The sequence below is a fragment of the Beta vulgaris genome, chromosome 4 (assembly GCF_026745355.1).
Source record: "Beta vulgaris subsp. vulgaris cultivar EL10 chromosome 4, EL10.2, whole genome shotgun sequence".
NCBI classification, from domain to species: domain Eukaryota; kingdom Viridiplantae; phylum Streptophyta; class Magnoliopsida; order Caryophyllales; family Amaranthaceae; genus Beta; species Beta vulgaris.
The window spans coordinates 5,158,735-5,171,341 of NC_079205.1; the positions used below are offsets into that span (position 1 = coordinate 5,158,735).

At 36.5% G+C, this 12,607-nt stretch overlaps 1 protein-coding gene across 1 annotated transcript; it reads right to left on the minus strand.

The window, feature by feature from the left end:
- Window positions 1-278: 278 nt before the first annotated feature.
- LOC104907038 (microtubule-associated protein TORTIFOLIA1) lies at window positions 279-7,944 on the minus strand. Its single transcript, XM_010695890.4, has 6 exons — window positions 7,002-7,944; window positions 6,167-6,358; window positions 4,566-4,674; window positions 3,879-4,480; window positions 2,953-3,804; window positions 279-843 (listed from the first exon to the last, which is right to left on the minus strand). The coding sequence occupies exons 1-6, from the start codon at window positions 7,719-7,721 to the stop codon at window positions 646-648; spliced, it is 2,673 nt and encodes an 890-aa protein (XP_010694192.2). The 5' UTR covers window positions 7,722-7,944; the 3' UTR covers window positions 279-645.
- Window positions 7,945-12,607: the final 4,663 nt, after the last annotated feature.

Sequence of the window (12,607 nt, forward strand, 5' to 3'; positions counted from 1 at the left end):
TTAGTCATACTGTAAAGGAGATTAAGTATATTGTCATAGAGTTATACAGATTTTGAAAGCCAAGGTGAAAGATAGTGATAGGAGATGGGTTGAGAATTTGTAATTGCTGGGGGTCTGTCCAGCTGTACTGCTGTAGGTTGGGGCTTGCTCTTTGGTAGCTGCCATTAGGTGTTGTTATGTGTCTTTTGGGCTTAATACATTTACTTAATTACCAAAAAAAAAAAAAAAATTGCATTTTCAGAATGACATCAGAATGACAAATGTAATTTCAAAAGATATGGCATTATAAGATAATTTTTCATATCATTGAGCTGTGACATTCTTGAAGCTTTCCAATAACGGATACCATATAAGCGATTAACAATATCAAAACCAAAATATATCAACTCGGTAATGTAAAAAAGTGAACACTTACAGCAGGTCCATATTAATATGACCTTCATACGAAATTTTGTAATGATTCGACAGTAAAACACAAGCTCTCCTGTTTAGTGAGTAACTCAACAGCTTTTGCCAAGGTGAGAATTGCGATTTTGGAGGGTGATAGCAGTTCATATTCACTAGACTTCAAACATGAATTTAAGAACTGACCGGATCGGAAGTGCAGATGTTTCTCATGTGCGCAAATCACTCTTTTTTTCACTACTACCTTCCAGGCTGTTGGAGATCAATGTCCCAGGCTGAAGCCAACTGCAGCATGAGTTGATCAGGAGTCGCTGCTTCCCAGTCCTCAGGAAGCTCTATGGAAGAAGACGCATCATGCAAACTAAACAAAAGGTCCCTCTTCACTTCAATAGGGATACCGAAGATGTCAGGCCCATTTTCCACAACCAAATCTAGCAACTGAAAAGCATGATTAATGCAGTATTAGCGCAAGAAAAATTCATGCTCAGAAAACTGATGCTATATCTATTTATCTGTCACGGTCAAGTCCAAAACAGATTTTTACTCATGCAGCATAAGTCAAAGCAAAAATTACTCCCTTGGAGACCGCAGTAAACTCCACTTTTAGAAATCATACAACTTTCTGACAAGACTAGGATTTTTAAAGAGACATAGTAATTTCCAACTAGATGCCATACAGGTTCCTGCCAAAGGTGAAGGAAATGTAACTTAGACCAGCACATGAGAGGACTAATGAACAAGCGACTGCACAATTGAAGCTTCTCCGTCCCCTTCATCCTCTTGCCAGTTTTCTTCTCTATCAAATTATTCTTTCGTTAATTTTAAGTGTACATGATGATACTCGTTTCTTGCACTAGGTAGCATAACCAAGTTCTAACTGTTGTCATTGAAACAACCAAATAATTGATATATTGAGCGAATTATTCATAGCAAATGTGGAAAAGTAAAATATATAGGAATATCATAGAAAGGATCAGTGCCATTTTGAGGCAGAATAGAGAAAGGCATCACAGACTCACAGGTAAAACTGTAAAAGACAACAGGCACAAAAGTTGGGAGGATGGGATATCACTGGCAATTTAACATCAGCAATGGGTGATGAGCTTTTTCAGAATAACTAGCTAATAACCGAGCTCCGGTCGATTTTTCCAGTTAATGTACTATGAAAAAATTTGAGCAATTTATTATTAATATTATGTAACTATTTAGATAATTGGTACTCCCTCTGTATTTTTTATCTTTCCTACTTTGACTTTGCACGTTTGTCAATGTACTTATTCTACATTAAATATCTTTCATTACATATTAGTAAAAATTATAAAAATTGAATATTAATAAAGTACTCATTGAGACGAATCAAACAAGACCCCACATGACTATATTTTTCTTATATATTGAGAAAAATCTAAAAGATTCTCTCTAATTGTGAATAGTGTCAAGATTCTAAGTGAGAAAGATAAAAATATACCGAGGGAGTACTGATTTAAAATCAAATTTGAATGCAAAACATAATCGATGCTCACTAAAACCTCTACTTAGAAAGTAATCATTTAAAATATATGTTTAGGAGGGAATTGTAGGAGGGAAAACCCATTTCAGTGGCTTTTAGTTCAATATATACTCCCTCGTATTTTTTTATCTTTCTCACTTAGAATCTTGACACTATTCACAATTAGAGAGAATCTTTTAGATTTTTCTCAATATATAAGAAAAAATATAGTCATGTGGGGTCTCGTTTTATTCGTCTTAATGAGTACTTTATTAATATTCAATTATTATAATTTTTACTAATATGTAATAAAAGATATTTAATGTAGAATAAGTGCATTGGCAAACGTGCAAAGTCAAAGTAGGAAACATAAAAAAATACAGAGGGAGTACTATATAGTATAGATGTGACTTCTGCAAACCAAGTAACGAGCTCCCGATCAGCAAGATTTGAAAGAAAAAAGAAAGAGAAAGGATGATACAAGCAAATACTCCCTCCGTCTCTTAATAGACTTCCCATTTATAATTTTGGCACTATTCATGAGTAAGGAAAATCTTCCAACAAAATTTCCAATATATAAGAAAAAACATAGTTATGTGGGGTCTTATTTGATTCGTCACATTGTATATATTACGAAAATCAAACTTTCATAAATCTACTAATATGTAATTGAAGATCCTAATGATACAAATGTGCACTGGCAAACATGAAAATGAGAAATGGAAAGTCTATTGTGGGACAGAAGGAGTACACAATAAGCTTTTTTAGGATGTTGTGGACTCTGCAAGTAAGAAAATCAGCACAGGGTCGCAAGAAGTGATTAAAAAAAAAAAAAGAACACACAACTAGAGCAGCAGCACTGCAGCAGTCAACAGAAGATCATCATATTCCATTTTCCCAGTCAATTACATATTGAACAAGCAATTAATCTAGCTATTTGGAGCAAACAAGCAAAAGATTATCATACAGGTTATAAGCAACAGAAACAAGCAAAATTGTTAAGATTGGACCTATGGAAAAATTGCTCAAAGGCCACATAAGAAGAAACAAAATCATACCTGTTGGACCCAAGACAAACATAAATCAAATAAGTTCTGCTCCACCACAAACGGCATGATAGCATTCAAAACATCAACTGCCACCTCATTGGTGAGTTGATCAAATACAGGACCTGATCTATCCATGAGCTTCACAAGCAAAGATTCATCCCCTGTAGATAAGACCTCAGCATAAGCCGTGTCCATATCACCAACTTGCACAGCATCCATTGCATTGCTCCAGGAAGTCCAAACTGGGTCACGCTCTGGCTCATTATTGTCACTGCCCATTGCCTCTCGTTCCCGGACAGCTACTCTAGCGACTCGAGCTGTTCCACTGTCGTCCCCGGCAATACGGATTGCTGCTAGCGTAGCTTCATCCTTGGAAGCCTGCCAAACACTTCTTGCAGAGGGGCCTTCACCATGTCTGACATTTCCAGTCCCTTTGTCCCAAGCTCTACGAGCACTAACCTGGTCGTTTTCATGCTCAGATCTAGGAGATCTTCCATCAACAGAATTACTACCAGCATCTCTTCTAATACCAGGTTGCCCATTTTTTGCAGCACCATATGGATGAAAGTCCCAAGGCTCTTGAAGATCAGATCTCCAAGGTGCTGCTCTACCTCTCATGCTTGGAGACACGCCTTCAGCGGCAACAAACCTATCACCAAATGGAAGCCTCCCACCATAGTCAAGGTAGCCATTATACCTGCTAGGACGATTGGAAGATCCATCATATCCAGACCGAAAGTTACCAACCCGCCTGCTTGATGATATGGATAAATCATGAGCCATGTCTTCAACCACCCTCTCCAGACCTCGTACTCTGTTCTCCAGAGTCACCATGCTGTCATGTGAGCCACCCATGAACTCCTGGGACATAAATAACCTTTAATAATAATTCAAATCTAGAACCTAAACTCAAGACGCAACTGAATTGAACGCACCTGCAACATATTCATCAGATGACCCTGTTGTCTCTCTAATTGCAGCAACTGCCTCTGAATAGCCAGCCAATTTCCTTTACCATTCATGAGAGATCCATCAGTTTGACCATCAATTTTAGAAAAACTCGCACCCCTATCTTCAAGGCCAGATGTTCCTGGTCTCGATTCTTTTCCATTTACCCCATCATCAACACTCTTAACCCGCACATATTCATCATTATCTCGTACTCTGGAGAGCATATTGGCAGACATTTTATCAGTGTCATCCTTAATTTCTATAGAGTCCATATCAGCCTCCTCGCCGCTAGCATTTGAAGGATTAAGACATTTACGTGGGACAACAACTTCTACTGGTAAATCATCTGAACCTCTCTTTTCAAGCTTCTGAAAAAACTCTGCATTCAAATTTTTATCAGAAAACGCAGGCAACTTTTTCTTCAGTATTCCGACAGCTTTATCTGAATAGTTTCCATTCTTTGTTTTGCCAGCAGAATCAGATGAAGCAGCATTCTCTGATGAATCTCTGAAGGAAGCCTCATCTTTTCTCTGATCAGACGTCACATTTTTCTGCTTATCCTTATCTGGCAAATCATTTTGAGCACCTGAAGCATTGCCACAGAAAAGATAGTAATAATCAGAAGATGAAGTAGTGCAAGGAAGAAAATAACATCACTTCAAGACCACTACCCCCATGATTTGGAGCATTCCGTTCATCCAAGGCTACATCTGCAGCCTTTCCTGCAAGCTTCTTCCAATGCTGTAGCGCCTCTGTCATGCTCTCTCTCACCGGCTTTATCTGATATCGTTACATAATTATGTGTGAGAGAACATTACTCGATAAAGTTGCAGTATAAGATGACTATGAAAGTACAAGTATTGTGTCAAATGCATTGAAAGCTCCCTAAAGAAACTTAGGAGATAGGGCATAGCAACAGTAAAGACATTTAAAAGCGAAATCAACAGCAAAACAAGTACTTTCTCTTTCCAGAACAGCCAAAGGGAACATGACATCCCAAAATAGCTATCAGTTAAACCAATCTGTGAATCAAAAACGCTGTGTAACTGCTCAACTTAAATGTCATTAAGCTATTCCAATAGCCAAAAAGATAGAGAAGGCAAAAGTAGAAGATAGTCCTATATTAGAAGCACAGAACATATACTGAAATCCTATTTCGATTATCATGTCAGGTAAGAAACAATCTACAAACAGGAATAAAAGTAAATAATTGACAGCTAGAGAAAATTTAGAAGCTCATTGTGATGCCTATAAACAAATTAAAGAACTGTGATTAGTTGTAGTAAAATTGCACGTGAAAGTACAACAGTAAAGGATACAGGTTAACAGTCTTTATAATCGCCAGGATTCGGTAACTACATTTTACCTTGTCAAACTACACTAACAGCACAGCCTACAGCAGTCGCAGCTGTTATAGATATGGATAGAGAATAATTCTATCCTTATGCATTACCATCTACATTTCAAATCGTACTACATTTCATCAAATTTCTTTGACTAAAAAAGCAATCTTTTTTAAGAGAAAGGGAAAGGGAACTGTTATTCAATCAGTTAGAAGTTAGAATACCACCATTGAGGTAGAAGCGATTACTTGGATGCATCATTTTGGCGTTACATAGAAATGAAGTCTTTCAGAATCTAGCGGGAAAGAAGAGGTGGAAGGAAGATCCAGGATCAGATACTACAAATTCTGAACAGCCAAATAGTCTTCCTTGTATGCACATACTTTACATAAAAATATATGCTGAATAAAACTATTATCAGTTTTACTTGATATTCCTGAAGTCAGCAATTTAATGTTGTTTCTTTCACTACCATAATTTTTTGTTACCTGCATCTAATGCATTCAAGCAGAAGGATATAATAGCGTAACCCAATACAACTTGATTATCGTTTTGGCACAAGAGATCCCAAATCACAGTTCATCAAGTAGATGATGAGGTATGGTAACCTCGGAGGTATAGCTTGATCTGCAAGATTCACTAGCTATAGTACAAATTACGGTTATAGAGCAAGCACATGATTTCAGTAATTCAGTGGCACATCATCACATGGCATAGTTAAAGATGATATATACTAAATACTATATTACACCACCAACACAAAGCAGAAATTAACAATACATTTATCTGTTAGGTGGAATGATATGGAACAAAAAGGTTCTGTGTGGACATTCCATAAAGGACCAACTCCAGAATAAAACAAGGTAGCCCCTAAAGGCACATTAAAAATCAGTAATGCAAAAGCCTGGTTCAATGTTTCATGAAACTACCTTGTCAAAGCGACAAGCCTCAAGTGCAGCCAAGGTAGAGCCAGCTCCATGTTTCACCAAGTCACTTGAATGCAATGCCAACGCAGTCAATGCCTCAGCAGCAGCCTTACGAGTTGCCCAATCTGTGCTAGCGAGGCAATCATGAATGCTCTGCAACAACGGCTCCAAGTTTTGGGGTGTAATAGCCCCTACCTGCAGAAATGTTTTCGGACAGAGATCTTATTAGATAACCACCTGAACAATACAAAAAACAAGCACAACAAACAGCAGAAGCTTGATGCAAGGCAACTCTCAAAAATACCATATTTGCAACTTTCTTTCCGGTTAGAAATTTTCTCAATATGTTGACCCTTCAGTTTTATTCTCACTTACCCCTCTCCCCCACACCTTTATCCTCCTAATTTCATATGATCTTATCATCTACATCCTTTGTAGAGATTCCAAAATCACAAGACGATCAATCTCCATAGACCTTTATGTCGTATCTTAACCAATCCAACAACTAAAACTCCAACTAATCTGCCTGTTTCTCTCTTTCTTTCTATAACTCATTCATTCACAGAAAACCAATCATTCCTATGATGTAGCACACTAACAACCTTTCAATTTAATTCCCATTCCTCTGCTAGTTAAACTTTCTATCACTTTAAACCAAAGAAACCCTATTACGAATGCACGAAGCAAACTACATGAACTCCCCCCACCCCCTATACACACAAACACACTAATATTCACAATCATAAAAACACAAAGTGAAAGCATCAAAACAACATCATCAAAAGCGAAAGGATATACAAAACCGAGTAATCAGTGTCAAAAAAAGAAAAACTCAAACCTGAGACAAGCTAGCAACAAGAGGCAATAGAGCAGATTTAGCAAAGTAATTAGGACTATTCAAATACTTGCAGACCCTAGGACAAAGCTTCTGAAAGGACGAAATCGACGTCGAATTAACAAGAGCACAATCCACCATCCTACCCAAACACATTGCAGCTCCAAGTTGCACCCCTTTATTATTCTCCCCCATTGCCTCAAACAAAGGCCTAACAAACACAGAAACCACCCCATTATCAGCTTCACCTTTTATATAAATCCCAGAAATTATCCCAATTGCTTCTTTACAAGCCTCTCTAACACCACTATCAGGGTCTCTAAGCCTCTTAACAATGTGCGCAATTATCTTAACTAAGTGGGTCCCAGTTGAATCTGGGTGGGACCCACATAACACTGCAAGAAGACGAATTGACTCCTTTTTTACTGCGGGTTTTGGGTCGGAGAAAGATGAGTCGAATAAGCAGTTTAATAGCATTGGAACGGCGTCGTTTTGGAGGGATTGGATTAGTGTTTCTAACTCTTCAATGGCGATCTGATGAGTGTCTCTGTCTGAGAGCTTTGAGAGTGAGTTTAAGATTCGTTGCTTTAATTCCACCATTGCTAAGTGTGAGGAGAGAGAAGATGGTGGTGTTGTTGTTGTTGTTGTTGTTGATGATGATGATGATTGAAGTGTTGATTTCGACGATTTTAAGGTTTTGGGTCCTTGAGAGTGAGACCCCATTTTTTTATTTTTTTAGTAGATTTAGAAGAGATGAAGAAATGGGATCTGGGTAGATTTAAGTATTCAACAATGGAGGATTTGGGTTTTTTCTGGGTTGTTGAATTATTTTTCAAAAAGTTTTTAAATTTTGAAAATTTTGTTGAGTGTTATGGGTTACTTTAAAGAAGGAAGTAGTATGATTTTGGAAGGGAAAAGATGTATGTATGTATGTGAAATGTGATGTGGGTCATTATTGAGCTTCACGAGTAATCACGACTTGTAATAGTAACTTGTAGCAGCTTGAGTTTCATCGATACTGTTTGATTGAGTGAGACTGCCACGATTAATCGCGCTCTTTAGTGTATTAGAGCAACTCCAATGGTGAACATTAGGGACTTGCTAGCAAATAAATAAAAAGTTAAACAATTAGCCAACCATTGGAGTGAGTAGCTAGAATTTCATTTGCTAGCCAATGTAGCTTAACTAAGCCAATTGGCTTAAGCTAAAATTGTGGGCCCATGTGGGAATTTTGATGAACAATTTCTATACTCTTCTCTAAAAAAAAAAACTATCTTACTTCAAGTGGGACCTACTCATATTGGCTAACCATTGGGGGAGTTTTGGCTTAAAATGGAGTTAGCTAGAAAAATCTATGTGGCACTCTAAGCCAATTTTCATTTTGCAGAGTTGCTCTTAGCCTGCCCTTTAGGGGGTAAATGGCTCTTTAGTTATCCGAGCAGATGGCATAGCCCCATCTGCCCATAGTAGAGTGTGAGGATGTTCGAATTTGATATCGGATCCGATTTAGTCTGAGATTTTGGAGGTCGAAAGTGTTGGTTATTTGGGTATCTAATGTTTACTATGTCTGCTTATGTCAAAATGATTTCAATTATGGAACAATTATTAGGGTGTCTTTTAAAAATAATCCAACAACCTTAAAAACTATTTACAAGATCGAAACATGATGTGTCAAATGCTAGTTAGCGGGTTTGAGGAGGAAACACAAGAGAGGAACAAGAAAACTAAAAAAAAAAGAAAAAAACTAATTAAATATGTTATTCGACACTTGAGATCCTTTTGGAAAGGTAACTCTATTTTTAAAATTATTCTAGAATAATTCATAATTGAGATTATTACAGAAAGACCACCCATAGTTTGGATTATTTTAATGAATTATTCCAAAAAAAAAAATAGGTGAGAATTATGTATCAGAGTCGCACCAACAATGTCGTCATGAATGAACCACATTAAGCTAGGAGGAGGAGTGTGGTATATCATTTTCTTTAATTAGTTGTACTTCCTCCGTTTCTTTTAACTCGCTACACTTCTCATTTCACGGACTCCTAGGCAATTTTTGGAGAAGAGAGAGGTAGAGAGTAAAAAGAAAAGGGACCCATGTGGGAGGAGAGAGATAGAGAGAGTTTATTGCCCAAAAAAGAAGTGTAGCAAGTAATGTGAAACTTCCCATAATGGAAAGTGTAGCGAGTAAAAAGAAACGGAGGAAGTAACCGGTAAGTTTTTTCATTTAATTTTATGTTCTTTAACATGCATGTGTTGTTTGTCCTCGTGTGTTTTTGATTGTTTTATTTTGACTTTTTAGAATTTGGCCAATTAGCCTATTTTCTCTTCACCTTATTTTCGAACTTATTTATGTAAATCTATCAAAAGGCATTCCTAAACAAGGAATGTTGTCACGTGACGCTCTCCTTAAGGGTGTTTTACGCCATCTAAAACATGTTCACTTACAAAACTAGAAATTGCATAGTATAAGCTTTTGATTCCGTAGCCTCAAGTTCATAAACTAAGGTCCTAACCACTAGACCAAGTGGTGTTTAATGTTATCACTTTAAAGAACAATATTAATAAAGAAAATTTTTCATTACCATCACATAGCCGGGCCTAATAACTAGTTACTTATTATAGTCGGAGTTATATTAGATCAAAAAATTGTGTTCATCAAAATCTCTTAGTAAAAGGTTATAAAAGTTAGATTTCGAAAACTGCATATTGAGATAAATCCAACAATATCTCACATGAATATGTTTCTCATTGGAGATTGGCTTAAAATACGATTAAAGTTCATATCATACCATATCATGTGTATTCCAAGTGAAGAGAGGACAACCTAGAACTAGTTTAGTACCCATACGACGAATGATGATATTAAGAAAATTACATAAGAATCAAATATTGCGTAGACCGAATTCACATTAACATATATATATATATAAAGTCACACATGCCAACTAGAAGAAGTAAACAAGCATGGATGCCAATAAATTAGCCAAACTAAAACAAATATATAGCACCAACCTCCATTTTCTCTTGTAACGTACAAATACAAAAAAAATCTTTAACTTCATCAATCAACTGACAATAAATATGAACAATTTCAAGCAACACCAAATCACGAAATCAAAGTCTATATAAAAAGATAGACACTTAGACAACCTACTTAATCTGAATGATACAATCGAAGCTATGGATAAGACGACCTTATAAAGAGGTGTCTAAAACAAACAATAAATGTAAAAGATTGCGGCCCTCATCAAAGAGAGCTATGTGAATTGATATGTTTGCATGACCTTATAGATGACCTTGTAAAAAGGTGAAATTCACCATATATACCCAATGCCAATATTCCCTCAATCGAGGAGGATTAGTAATGTTCACCTATGTACAGATTCTTATGCACTTCCATGAATAGGTTTAGAGTGACTCAAGCCCATAAAAAATAGGTTTTCAAGAAATAGAGATCAAGGGTCATTTTTGGCTTTTTCCAAATAGCAACACATTTGGATACAAAGTTAAGGAGAACATATGAGAGATGAAAGGAGATACACATAACGTGTCCAAAAAAAGAAAAGGAGATAGATAGAGAAAGATAAAAAAAAAGACACTCATGTGATAGGAAGGAGATAGAGTTAACTATTAGACTCCAGTAAATGAAGAACACTACAATAATTTAAACGTAGAGGAGGCATAGTACGAAAGTTTCAGAAAAATGTTAGAAGAAATTTAATAAAGATATTAGGATTTCGAAAAGAAATGTTGTATACTATCCCGGGGTTGTTTAATTAATTAATGTAGTAATAATGCCTCAAGAATGCTAAGATCAAATATGTGTTATATGTCGAGGTTACAACGTAAAGAATGTGGAGATTATGGAATAAAAGTACATGAAAATTTGGGTTATAATATTTTAGGAAAAAAAAAGAAAAACTTCATAAATTATTCCAAACATATATATATCCATGTGGGTGATTGGGAATTGTCTAGATCTATTGATTGCTATATTTGATTGATTTGACTGGTTATTTATGTTGGCGGTTTGACAATTAGCTGCTAATATGAATGCTTTGTAAAGCTAGATGCTAATGTTAAAAATGAAATCAAAGATTAAAAAAAACTAACATAATAAGCTACCGAAACTGGCTATATAAAGTCAAATATCAAACACTCCTCTTCAGCATTTTAAACAAATAAAAAAGAAGAAAGACGCTCAAACACCTAAAACATTTATGAGACATCCTCTAGTATTACGCGAATATCCCGTACAACAGTTGTAAATCCTCGTAATACATTGGTCGCTTTGGTGCCTAGCTTAGGTGATACATGTGTGTCAAAGCGTCCCAAAATATTAAAAGTAGACGATCTTTTCAATTACTGAATTTGGATCATCTTACAATTAAAGGTTGCTCAAGCCCGAGTTCATTACATGCATTTCCTGGATACATGATTAAAGTCCAACATGCAGCAACAACAAGGACTGGCGTGATATAGGGCATGTAATGAGCAACCCAAACTAGTTGCTTTTATTGTTTTATTTTAATTATCTTGTAATAAAGCCTTGAGTGTGCTATTTAAGTTACTGAAAAGGGGCGGTTAATTAGAGTTTATGAGTGAGTTTAGCTCATTATTTGGATGATTATAGCTGTCCAATTAAGAGAAGTAAAGGGGGTGTGAATCAAGGAGACCTATGAGCTCCTAAACCGTCTCATCTTGAACAATTTTTGTAGGTTTTGTGGGTGTATTATTTTCATAGCTTTGTTGCACTTATTCCTTATACAAGGAGAGCTAATGAGAATGAGAATTCAGCTTTGTGTCTAAGCATTGTAACTTTGAATATTGTGTCTGAAGTTTAAGTATTCTCTTATTACTTCAAGTGTATTTTTGAGTAATAAGCTTATGAGAGTTTAAGTGGGTCTTGCCTTAAAACTTTGAGTTAGTTATTGAGTTATGGTTATATATGTTGTTTCATCACAATCTTGAGTGTGTAAGTGAGTATTACTATTCTCTTAAGTTTAAATCCATCATCCTATATTTGAAGGGTGTATCTACACTTACATATATCACTAGGGTTGTCTTATCTTCACTTTGAATGATAAGCTTCAGGTACAATAAGTTCTGATCAGGTATAACTAGAAGGTAGGCATGGCACGCGTGGCAAGAGCCCGCTCGAGGCCCAAACTCGTCATCCGCTACGTGGGTCGTGGGCTTGCCATGGTAAAGAATTTTATTTAAAGGCTCAGCCCGGCACGAGCCCCCTGATATGGCTCGTGGACCAAGTGCCATTTTTCTTTGTTTTTAAGTCTAAAATAACATAAAATACAGAGGAGGCTCGCAGGAGGCACGATCCCGTGGACAAAATCTAAAAATTTCAAGCACGAACCCGCCGCTCACGAGCTTGGGCTCGACCTAATCCGCAATTGCCCCAAGCATGCGGACCCGCCCGACCTTCCCCAATTTATGTCTAATACAATATTAAAAAATAAATTTCAAAAAAAATTAATTAAGTTTAATAAGTTCAGTTCAAATACACTCCAGATAGGTCCAACCGTCCAATGGTGCACGTGTATAGTTCGACATTGCATGGTGAGTGGTGACCACTGATTTTGACAGACCTT